Source organism: Schistosoma haematobium, chromosome ZW (genome assembly GCF_000699445.3).
Source record: "Schistosoma haematobium chromosome ZW, whole genome shotgun sequence".
NCBI lineage: Eukaryota > Metazoa > Platyhelminthes > Trematoda > Strigeidida > Schistosomatidae > Schistosoma > Schistosoma haematobium.
The window spans coordinates 52,799,425-52,813,049 of NC_067195.1; the positions used below are offsets into that span (position 1 = coordinate 52,799,425).

Sequence of the window (13,625 nt, forward strand, 5' to 3'; positions counted from 1 at the left end):
CAAAGTCCAAATTAGAGAGAATTATCAACTTAAAATTAACATGGTAGACTGAAAATTTCAGTAAAAGAAATATAAATTTAAAAAACAAATATTTTAACTTCAGTAGTTGAGATCATGAGTCAATTAAAGCTAGACCTGGAAGCACTGGACGGCCGTTTCGTTCTATTGACGGACTCCTCAACAGTGCGCATCCACGACGCACCCCGCGGGATTCGAACCCAGGACCTATTTTAACCTTGAGAAAGCAGATTCAATGCTAGTAAAATGATATAAATAAAATCAATTTCACACCAATCATTATCAACATAAGAACTGAAATAAATATTCGTCAATTTCTTTTGTTAAGGCAAGCAAGTGAACTTATGGGTTCAGTTTATAAATAATAATGTACGTTCTTGACTTCAATTATAAAAAAATCAAATAATCCTATTCAGATTTCTCGAAAATTTATAATGGGGTATTAGATTTTAATACCGAAAGAAATATGTCGTCTATAGTTTTTAACTAAATATTAGATATGACGTTTCTAAAAGAACATTTGTCAGTGAAACATTAATTTTCTAGACTTACATAGTTTTTGTTCAACACAAGGAATTCAATATGATAAATATTTAAAACTTCATAAAGAAAAGTAGAACAATCTACCTTTCATTTAGTTCGCATTACTGAAACATCTGAATGTTAGAAACGTTACGTGATCTAGTTTATTGTTGTAGAAATGGTGTGGCTGTGTATGAAGAAGAGGGAAAACGCACATCATGAAAGATTTTGAGTTATTTATCTTTGAATCATTGTTTCATTGAAGTACAGATGTAGCTACAAAAACCCTATTACTATTAACTTGATTTGAAACAGTTACTCCTCACGATCTTATTTTTCTTAATATGCAGGTAAGATGACGAAATATAAATACGAATTTAGCTTTGATCAGATACAAATAGCCAAGTTACTCTCATTCTCACGAAATTCCCTCCTTAAATCTAGCTATCAATGTCTCATTTAGGTAGCCCCAAAATCTCTAGTACTACTGACTTTGACTAACCAAGTGTTATTTTATCTTCTGTTATTATCCTCTGATTGAATAAAGTCAGTTCGATTTTTTTTAATCTGAAACTTTAAAAATATTTAGATTCATGGACAGTCAAATGAAGAACCAAATGTTATAGTTGAAAGTCGATGTTCACCGACATCAACATGTAGTACGTCGGAAACTTCTTGGCTTGATGATGAAGTTGAAGTTGATTCAGATGACGAAACTGGTGATATAAATCGTCTACCTGATCCTGATCATTTTGGTACAGTAATTGAAACAACATTAGCATGGTTATTGGCTATGGAAGAACAATTTGGGCAAAACGATCTACAAGAGGATCAGCGTAATTTTACGAGTAACAATTATACAATGACTAAAAATGATCAGTTACAATCAGTGCCTAATGAAGAAGATAAAAATTTCATTCTGCGTCTTCAAAGAGCCAACTCAAACGAAACAACACTAATGCATGCAGCAATTTTAAAAAACATTGATGAAGCCAGAGATAAGTTTGAAACACATGAGGTAAGCTTTAAAAAGTTTCTATTCGTCTGATTGTGCGCGTGTTTTTAGGGTTTTCTGTGACTGGTTATTAGTATACGCTATTAAACCATTTTTAATTTTGTGCTCACAAAAGAAGTCAAATAGAAAACCCTATTGGCAACTGAAATTAAATAACTTGCTATTAGCTATTATAGAATAATCCACCAGTGAAGTAATTTTTATAATTTAGGCCATTACTTATGGATTAAATAACTGAATAATGAAGTTTATAAATGATATTTGGTTGACCCAGGTTCAGGTCTTCTGAAGATCGTCAGTTCGTCCCTACAGATAAGCAATTCAACTAAGCATGAAATCCGTATCAGGATATTCTTTGTGATAATCAAATGTATTGAATATTAATATTCAGTGGTTTAGCTTAGTGGCCATAATGTATAAACAGAAGAATCACTCAAAATTATACTAGGGGCAGAGTTTAGACATGGGATTACTAGTGATTATTCTCTATCTAGTCCATTTTGTAGTCTTCTCACATTGAAAAATGTTGACAAGAAACCTTAAGTTCATGAAGCTCTACAAAATATATTTCAATATTGATTTTTTTTCCGTTTAAAGATCCTGGATATTACTTGAAATGGGTTTATTTCAGGATATTCAGACTTGATGGTGAGAAATTGTTTTCAAATAGTGAAACAAAGACTTAACTGTGATGATTTTAATTCTATAGTTTTGTAGTATGTGGAATTCCTTCTAGCAAAAGCTATTGAACCTAAGAATCGTGAACAAAAGCTACGACAACGAACATAAATGTAGACTATAGTTGAAAGTCGTAATTGTTTTGGTTGCTACCCTTATCAAAATTGATTATCTACTGTAAAATTATGTGTAACTACTATTTGTTTACGCCATTCATTAGTCTATTATGTCATATATACACGAAAACCATTCAGTAGTCCTCAGTGTTAAGCCTAACTACATCACAGTTGAATGATGGAAACATTTCACGTTATACAATGAATTGTGACGTTAGTTCATTGATTTTTGCAAACATTAATATTTCTGCGGTGGAACTATAGTAATTTCTCTTTTTCTCTTGTTTCGTAGTTGTCTTTAAATACTTTATTTAATGGCCATTTTTTTCTCTTTTCTCTTCTAATAATCAATAAAATTAAATTAGGATTTAACTGCTCACTTATCACGCCGTCAAATGGCTGTTGGGCGCTGTCTACGTCTTGGTAACCATTTAATAAAAACACATGAAAACTTAGATAATATTCTGAAAAATAATGAAATGTTAAGTCAAAAGGAATCAAACAGTGTTCAAACTGGTGTTGATGCTAGCGATGAAGAGAGTTCTGAGAATATGGAGGAAAGACAAAGACAAATAACTATACAGCAAAAACTTCGTGAATTAGATCCTTCTGTTATTCAACGACAAACTGTATTATTAGCAACAAGATGGAATAATCTATGTCGTTTAAATACTGCTGTAGGTAAACGTATAACAGGAAGTTTACTTAGACGACAAACTATGCTTTTAAGTGCTATACGTATACAATTAGATAAATTGGAAAATGAGCAGTAAGTTTGTTCCTTTATTTTGATAAAATGTTTAAAATCACTAATGTGATAAAGCGTGAAAGGCCCCATTCAAATATAATTCTTGGATAGCCATAGTTACATATCTATAGATATGAGTTGACCTTATGTTAAAAATAAAATGATGAAAGACTAGAATATTAAAATATCATTACAATTTACTAGGATTGTAATAGACATGAAGTTTCGACGTAAAATTAATAAGAAGCGAGTTATTATTCCAAAAAACTACTTTCATTCATTGATAATGTAGCGTCATACATTTCTAATTGTAATATAAACTTGATTGGACTGAACGAGATTCTAATGGCCGATTTAGAATACTCCATATATTTAAAGCTTTTTCTGAGGTCCTCTATAGTAGGATACGTTTTCCCTCGTTTTTGAACTATATGTAATTACATGAGATTTTCAATCGTTTTCCATACTTTTGCATAATTAAAATTTGAGAGACTACTAATATTAATACTACTACTACTACTACTACTATTACTACTACTACTACTACTACGACTACTACTACTACTACTACTACTACTACTACTACTACTACTACTACTACTACTACTACTACTACTAGAAATGCTAATTCATATGCGTTTTCAAAACACGAATAAAATCATGTTTTTCCAAATACAGTTTTCAGTAATGGGCTGATTGTCATCATATAAAACTGAAACCAACCCTCGTTTTCCATTAAACGGTTAGCAAACTACTGGTATCTTTGTGAGTAGGTAAAGGAATACAACTTTAATTTCGTTGAATAAATTTTTGATCAGAATTGATTTATGCAAGTGGATGTTAGTTGTAAATTTTCACCATAATACTTTTTTGTACCAAAAAATGCACATTTAGAACTGTTCAACTGAATCAACAAATTGGTCCGTCAATTGCTGATATTAAAAAGCAGTTAGAAGCAAATCGATGTTTAGAACAATTAATTGAATCTGGTGAAGCATTAGCAGAACGTTTAGATAATTTCATAACTGTTGTTCCACAAAAAGCAATAGATAATGAAGATAATTATATGAATGAACGTGGTATAGAAAATGTAATTGCTGAATTAGCTACTCGTTGGAGTCGTTTGGTTAGTTGGGTAAATACACGTTATGCATGTTTACAAAATGTTTTACTATTTTGGAGACATTTCGAAGAAGAAGCAAATGTATTATCTGATTGGTTAGATGAGCGTACAGATGAAGTGACTAAAACAGTTGCAAATTTAATCCCATCAGTACCAAATCATCATTCAAATAATATATTAACAATTTCACATTCACGACATAGTTCATTTGGTAATGATATGGAATTGAATGAACAAAAATTAACTAACTATAAGTTACTTGAAAGAGCTGGATCCAGTGGCAGTTCAGTTATGCAAACACAGGATAGTATGGAACGAATTACTGTATCAAAAGATAATTTAAATCGTGATAGTTTACAACAAATGGTTTTAAATCAAAATGATGCAGAAATGGAAGCCATAGATGTAAGTTTGTGTAATTTTCAAAGTTTGTATTGATTTATTCAACAACAAAAAATAGCAAGACTATTGTGATATTTAGTTCATCAAGTGAACGAAAAATGGAAAATATATTGATATGGCCGAGAGGAATTAAATACGATAATTGAAATGGATTTTGTTCCTGGTCGACAACAAATAAGATGACTTTCTCTATCCCTACTTCACTTCAGAACCTTACATCACCTTGAGCTAAGAATTATCAAGAGGCAAATAATTGACCTGTGACTACAGAAAACTAATATTTAGGCAAACTACCACTATTTACATAAATTTTCAAGTAATTGAATATTACAATTAAAAGAAGTAACTAAGTGATTAGTGAGAATCTGTTCACTAACAGAATGGATTATCCAATAAGACTGTTTCAACCATAAGACAGTATGAACAAAAATCTGATGAAGAAGACCTTATAAGTTACTGACGAATGACTTCAAATGCCAATTTTTATTCCAGTCTTTTCACATGACCATTTCTCCCTGAGCTTCTCTTCGTTTTTACTAAGTCTCATATAACTTGGAGAACAAAATGAAAGTATGGTTTCATGCAATTGGTTCCTTTGATAAACTTTTGTTTAATTGGAACAAGAAACACTAGGATGAAGTAACTGATTTTCGTTTCATCTTTCCTGAATCTGCCGCACATGCACTGATTTATATGGATAAATAAAAATTTATTTAAATGTAAGGTTCTCACAATCATTAAATTCACTAGTGAAAATTTTTTAGTATGGGTTGTTATTACTTATTATCATACTTGTTTCTTGTACTCGATTACGTCATGGCTTCTTATTCACTCATTCCATCCATCTATAAACTGAACTTGTGTAGTGGATTAGCTTCGGGATAATTTCCAAGGCTTCTTATATCACTTGTCCTGATAACCGCTATTAAATAACTCCAAATGGTGTATAAATTTCCGAAGACAACATGAAGTGTTGGCGACAGTTTATTATTGTATAGCACAAATTACTAAGTCACAAGCACATAAAGTGAATTTAAGCAACTAACGTTTAGCTCAGTGAGAGAGATGTGTGAGTAGGTGTTGCACATGACCAAGCACACATGATCATACAGACATAATAATAATAATAATAATAATAATAATAATAATACAAAGATGTAGACAAATCATCACTGTTCACATGAAACTATCTGTTAAATAAGTTAATTTAAAGGTTTAACAAAATTAAACATAAACAGATTCAAGTGTAGGTGAGGTGTAATACTTGTATGAATATTTAAGCTAATTATTATAACTATAATTACTTTTCATCAATGTATTTAATGACTTCATACATGTTCGACACAAAATCATATTTATTTATATAAATCAGTATGTAAAAGATTTAGAGCATATAAAGTAGAGTGAATTCACTTCATCCTACAATGTTTATTGTATTTGCTTTATAAAAATAACGAAAATCCGTATGATATTTTGTTGATGATGATTTAATCAAGTAAAACATGCTTAATACTTTTATTCCAACGAATTTAGAACTTTTGGAAATCATATTAATACTTCTCATTTTTACTATGATGTATGTTTATGTTTGACGTAGATAAATATCTGGATATATTATTATTGTTATTATTATTCGTTTATCAATATGTATATACTGATGATATGAGAGAGATTAAAATACCCAGTGTATATTATTAAACTTCTCATATTCATCTTTATCAAGACAAAAAGTTTGTGCATATATATTTCTATGTCTGTAAGTCCCAATATCATGCGAGTATAGAATTCAGATTTTCTTAACTGGTAACAATTCATACTGAAAGTTATTATTTAATTACGTAATGGATTACTACTGAAATATATTATCTGGAAACAATGAAAAAATCAAATGTGACAGCTAGATAATGGGTTCGAATCCCGCGAGGCGGGGTCGTGGAAGTGCAATGTTGAGGAGTCCCACAGTAGGACAAAACAGCCGTCCAATGCCTCCAAGTTTCCATAGTGGTCTAGCTACAATTGACTCATGATCTCAACTATTGAAATTACTACAATCTCCATAAAACCCCTTGTGATACAAATAAGAATTTGTCAAATAAAAGATAATACTTTCTAGAGAAACAATTCACTGGATTTATATACAAAATTATCAAGTGTAGTTACATTCATCCAATAGTTTACTTAAGCTAAAAGTTAATACAAACCTATTTGAAGCAATTTTCTTTTAATAGTTGAATTCATGAGTCGATCTGAGCTAGACCACCATTGAAAACCTTGAAGCGGTGGATGGCTATTTAGTCCTAGTATGGGACGTCTCAGCAGTGCGCATTCAGGATCCCGCATGTCGTCGAGTGGTTCTATGTTTTCAATGGTTGTCTAGCTTAGATTGACTGATGAGTTTAACCATTAAAATTACTACAATCTCCACAAATCCTCATTCTGATAATAATTCTCTTTTAGTTTAATTATAACAAAAGAAATAATTTTTTTAAGACATAATGATAATTTAGCAAAGTTATTTGTCAAGTAGAAATAAACATTAAATAATCCATATTTATAGTGTCACTATTGTAGTATTGAATTTCTTTCGAAAGGTTATTTCAAAAGCCTTCGGAAACTTTAAATTGTATGCCTAAAATTATTTTATATGTCCTCTTAAGTTAGTTTCTAACTATCCTCACAACAAACGTACATACTACTGAAAAATATTATAGTCAAGATGGGTTGCTTTTTTTACTTATTTTTTACTTAGTGTGTTCCTTTCTAAACAAACCCTTGGTACCTTTGATTTTATTGTAAATATTGAGTAGTTGTACAACCATTTCTATTTAACATCTATTCTTGCTTAGACATACACAGGAGTTTGAGTAGTTTATCTTGAAAAGAGGCTGTTTTCCTTCGATTCATCTTCGGAAGAAGCTAGTGGTTTATTCATTTATTATTATTTAGCACCTATATTTCTTTTGAACTTAAATGTTACACATTTACCAAGTACAGATTTGCGTACTCAATTTTTCAACAAAACTTTTCTGTATGAAGAGCAATAATACTACTCAATTCCTTAAGCTATATTAGACAGAGAGAGGTTCAAACCCAATTTTTTGTTGGTTGAAAGATCAAAGTCATAACCACTTAGTCATAACTCTTGTAATTTATGTTCCGCCTTCATAATGGTTGAATCCAAAGTAAAAAAAATTAAGTAGAAATCTGGATATGCTACATACCAGTGTTGTTATGGTTATATGCACAAGTCAAGTTGTAATCCATTTATCGAAGTCTATTATATGAAGTATCAACATGACTTGTATAATTATTATCCAGTGTGTTTAGATCAGTTTAAATTTTACTAATTAAATATTAAACAACTGTCAGTAGTACGTAAAGCAAAAATAATGTTGCTTATTAAACTATTCTTGTCTCAGAGTGACACCAGTCAATAAAATTGATTCAGTAGACATAATAAATTGAGTTTCTTTAAAAAAACCGAATACCCATCATTCAATGTTGTAGATAAAATCATTAAAACAGTCTATAGGACAGGGTGGAGTTGAGCGATTTTTCAAATAATCCTGACGAAATGTTATCTTATTTTTAGCCAATCGGAAAACAGTCATTGAGAATGAATAGTTTAATTGGAAAGTAATTATAGAACTAAGATACACGGATTTTACATGAAAATTGATACATAAATTCAACCGTATGTCTATATGACATTGATGTTCTTGGTTATAGGATTAGCGTTAGGGGTTCAGGTTAGGAATTAGGACTGGGATTTCGGTTTATCGATAGGGTTGACCTTCTCCTTATATACAATCTACTTAGAATAGAGTGCTTACTTGATGACATTAACGGTACCATTTTTAAAGTACCGTGAAAAAAATGAAATCTTCCATAAAAACTTTGAGCATATTAACCAATATCCGAAGATCTCCTTATTTATGTTATGTTATGTAGATTAATTCATTTCTGAATTTATTTAGAGAACTCGTAATTCCTTTCCTTGATTCTAAGTAACTTATAACTATTACAATTACAATTTTTTACTGAAATCATGAACCACTAGCGAAAACCTGGAAGCACTGAACGGCAGATTTATCCCAGTATGGAACTCCTCAGCAGTGCACTTCCACGATCCTACACGCATTACTCAAACCCAAAACCTACAGTCTTGCGCGAACATTTAACCTCTAAATCATTGAGCTGGAATCAAACGGTGCTATTATTTAATTTCAACCAATCCACGAATTCGCTCGAAAATCTTCCATGGTCTTCAGTGGGTAGTAGCCTCACACTCGACATGGATTAGCTTCACTGGTCACTGTTGTGTCTTTATGGTCCTCTAGTTACCACGTAATATATTCGCCAATAAAAATACGACTTATTCATCCTTTTACTGTACTAAACCAATGATCAACCTAGCGTCCTATTGGTCAGTTGCTCGCCTAGTCCGTCCATCTGAGTCCAGAATGCTAACAACAGACTCCACTATGCGAGTCATTTGTTTCAGACATACTGGGTTTATGTACCAAACAAACAGACCGCAACGCACCATAAAATAGAAAATAACATTCATGCACAATAAAGCCAAAATGTGGCTGTGAACGTGGGAGGCAGTAGTCAATAAACTGAACATAGCTTAAGAACAGTAAATCGTACCATAATAAATTATAGGTCAAAATGAAGCTTATAATAAGAGAAATTTAGATATACACAACCTAATTACTGAATAGTTATACAATAAGAATGTATGGATAATAATAGTTCATTTATAGCTCTCAGAAGATATCCGTAATTATTTCTTCACTAGGATATAACAGTCACAGCATCTGATTAGGAAGATGGTCGCACGACATCGTGGAATGGTTGAATTTAGGCGTTAACGATGTAGGTTGTCAGCTCGGTGATCTAGAGGTTAAATGTTCACGCGAGACTGAAAGTCTAGGCTTCGAGTAGTGCGTTCAGGATCGTAGACGTGCACTACTGCTGAAAGCCATACTCGAACGAAACGGTTATTCAATTCTTCCAGGTTTTCAATAATGATCTAACATTGACTGGTTTATGATCTCAATAAAAACCCAATTATATCCACAATTCTATGCTGATACGGTTTCAGTGTTTGAAATGCAGATAAGCCAAATACCGTACAATTTAAATTTAGATCGAATTATGTTGATCAAGGATTACTTTCTGTTATTTTCTCATCATTGACCTGGATACAAACACAACGTGTTTTGAATTCCGGTTGCTTAGTTCCATTGTAGTGTTCAAAATAGATCGATCAACATTCAAAACAATGTCATGTTAGAAAATCTCGGAAAATACTAATCGCTTAGTCGTCTTTGGGGTTATGTCATTTGAAATTTAACGTTAAAAGTTACAAAGGCCTATTTTTTAAACGACGAATATATACTACTAACATCTAAATGTAAGTAACCATTAAATTAAGCACCAGACCAGCCCTAATGTTATTTTTTTAATCTAATTGTTTATTGACTATCAGAAGGGGTTTTGTGGAGATTTTAGTAATTTCAATAGTTGAAATCATGAGTCAATCAAAGCTAGACCACTATGGAAAACCTGGAAGCACTGGACGGTCACTTTTTCCTTGTATGGGACTCCTCAGCAGTGCGCATTCACGATCCTGCCCCCTCTCCGTGACATTCGAACCCAGGACCTATCAGTCTCGCGCGCGAGCACATAACCATTAGATCAATGAGCCGGCATCTAGTGGTGTTAATGTCTAACTTCAAAGACTACTTTCACTGCGCATCAAAATAATCTAGTATATACAAGTTTCAAAAGAATATTTATTCAATTCCATTAATACGGAAAAAATAACCTTTAACCTAGTACTTAACTTATGTCATATTTCTATTGAAAAAATGTAAGATTAAGCTAATATGCACCTAAATTACGTAATAATTTATCTTACTATGTTTTTATATAGAAGCTAAGAATGTGATGAACACATAAAATTTGTGTATATGTATATTTGTTTGCTTGTTTTTCTTATGTTATTCTACTGAGACACAACAACTAAATGAACAATAGATGAATCAGCTGTAAAATTTCTGATACGAAATAATGTGAGAACCACAAATCAATAACCTATATATATATATATATATATATATATATATATGCATATGCATATGTATTTTTGTCTATATACAAGACACATGAGTTGATATGTCTATATTCAATGCTTCTTCAGCACCAATCGTTTAATGCTGACGATAATGATTGATTGTTTAATGAATAGTATTTTTCATAGAAAGATTTTAACTATATTCAAATAGCATTTCACGTTTACCGATAACCAGTTTTCTTTATTAGTGGATGTATAAAAGACGTAAATATTGTTTTAAACAAAAAACAAACAAACAAAATATTTAAAGAAAAGAATCCTATACAAGCACATGAAGTGATAAATTTCCATGTTTTGCAATTTATCATCAAATGATTTTTCTTTTTCTTTAATGTATGAATTTATTTCATTCACTCAATTTCTATGTTTATGTGATGGTAGCACAAAATTTTAAAACAATATATTCATTGATAATTGAACAAATTGGAAACTGTTGAATAAATTTTATTTTTTGTTTTAATGTTTAAAACAAGTATTTAATGATTAAAAATTAGAAATATACACCACTTTGAATTAATATTGAACTTGAGTGTGGACCTATTAGATTTTTTAAAAAAAACATCTTTATTAAAACAAAAAAAAGGCGAATGATATTAATAGTGGAATTTATCACATATACACATATAATTTAAAAAGTAAGTAATATATTAACAGATTATATTTGAAAGTGAATCCTTTTACATAAACTAAATGTGCAATCTGATTAGATTCGAATCTTTATTATCTAGTTATTAGTCTGTAATGTAAAACTGAAAAGTTAACAATCATAACAACACTCTTCATCTATTTACTAGTAATTAACTTCTAAAGATCAATAATGGAGTACTAGTGAGGAGGCGTGACCTGTACAGTTCATCCATATCGGATATGAAACACATCATCTATGGAAATAGATTATGGTCACGTAATATAACAGATTGACTGACGTTACAAATCTAAATCAGTGTATACCGCCTCATTCGTCTCAAGGTTATGGGTTAGCTGCCAAATCTGGACTTCTTAGGTTCAATCTCCGACAAGGACAAAACAGATCTTCACTGCTTCCTAGTTTTTGGTAGCCATCTAACCGAAATTAGTCTGTGATAATAAACGTCAAAGTTTATTTACCATTCAGTTTGCTTTACGAACTGATATTCGAGATTGAACTGTTTAATAGATTTGTCATCAGATTTAGCGCTGTGCAGTATCTTCCAATATCTTACTAGTGTGAGGCACCTGATGAGTCTTAAAATATGACCAGGACAACTATAAGACAATAGACAAGTATCAAATTTGGCCATAGATGAAAAATAACACATGAGAAGAATAAATACAAGACTATACATTGATAAAGATCTGTCAGGAGAAAAGTACTTATATTCTTAACTGAAATTTTTTTGTATGCAGATGACCAATGTTACTTCATTACACTCATGTCAGTTATTCACTACATACGATTACTTGACACTTGGATTAAGATGAATGTAAATAAATAGCTAAGTGTGAAACCCTGGCTTAATGGCTTAAGCTTTTGGATTTAAACCATAAGATCGTACATTTAAGTTCCACTCTATTTACTTCGGTTTAGGCATTCGAATAGTACTGATATTCCACACACATAATTGTGACTTAACGAAATGTATAAATATTTGTACTTCGAAAATGAGTCACATCATCAAATAACCATGTATAGATTCATTTAGATGACACTGAAAATTATTTGTTGCACAAAAGTTATACACTACCCAGTTGATCAAACTAATTTTGATAGGATGAGTTTTATACCCGTTAGTATACGGTTCAATATCATGTAACTTTCTTAGTAGGCCATCGTTTTTCTACCATCACTGAAATATCAACTGTACAATGTAGAGAAAAAATTCATCAGTTATGAGAAGAGTGAAATAATTGGTATCATAATTAATTGTAATGAATAAATAATCAATAGAACATTAAAAGCTTTGATCACAAATGTGAAATCACTTTCATACGACTTAAATTCTAACAATAGTTAAGTTATTTTAATTATTAACACCTTGAAAGAACCATCTGTGTATTTCATGTGGCCACGAATGGATTCATGTTGAACAGTTACCATAATTTATTTACTTCAGAATCAGTCTCTCACTATCTAGTAATTTCGTTTATCATAAAACGGCTAGTGATAGATCATTCACCGTATACTAACATTCAACTCAATTATACAATGCTTTTATAAATTATATTGACTTAAGCATGTAATTTGATCATTATCATAGATATAATCATGTTGTATCAGTATTTGTTTATATAATGGTAGTAAGTAAATGATCTGTTTAATATAAGATCACATAACATTCTGAGGTAGAAATGAATACGTTCAGAAAAAAGAATTGTCTCTCACTAGTCCTTAAAAGAACTATATTAGATATCAGTAATGATCTTAAGATGTTATTTAAAGCGCAAATACCCGAGTTATACCGTTACATAATAACTGTTACTAAATTTTAATTAAGTGATCTTTTAATTACGACATATATATAATAAACTATTGATTATTGCAATTAGTTTGTTTTGTTTTGTTTATGAAGCTAGACAATTAAAATACATAAATATTATCTGAATAGTTAGCCTGCCATCGATGATAATTATGTTAAGTGTAAAGTTATCGACTAGTTTATATGAGAAAATTAAACAATTTCTTAGGTTATGACATGAGAAATTCATAATCTCAGTTGGAATATCACTATGTAGCCTAGATTACCGGAAGGATTTTTTTCATTTGACGATAACATTTTGTGTCACTTCTTATTGTTAGCTTTCATACAGGCCAGAGAAATTCTTTTATGGTTAAGTTTTCATACATTATGGAGTTGAGGTTAATAATTTTGTTTTTTAAA

The 13,625-nt window shown here is 30.9% G+C and overlaps 1 protein-coding gene across 2 annotated transcripts in view; it reads left to right on the forward strand.

Annotated features, from left to right (window-relative positions):
• The window catches only part of MS3_00003861 (uncharacterized protein), a 248,629-nt gene that overhangs the window by 53,409 nt on the left and 181,595 nt on the right, over positions 1 to 13,625 (forward strand). For both annotated transcript variants that reach the window (XM_051211722.1, XM_051211723.1), the window contains exons 8-10: positions 1,130 to 1,558; positions 2,715 to 3,118; positions 3,992 to 4,625. In XM_051211722.1, coding sequence (XP_051071819.1) covers positions 1,130 to 1,558; positions 2,715 to 3,118; positions 3,992 to 4,625 — 1,467 coding nt within the window. The remainder of the gene's footprint in view (positions 1 to 1,129; positions 1,559 to 2,714; positions 3,119 to 3,991; positions 4,626 to 13,625) is intronic.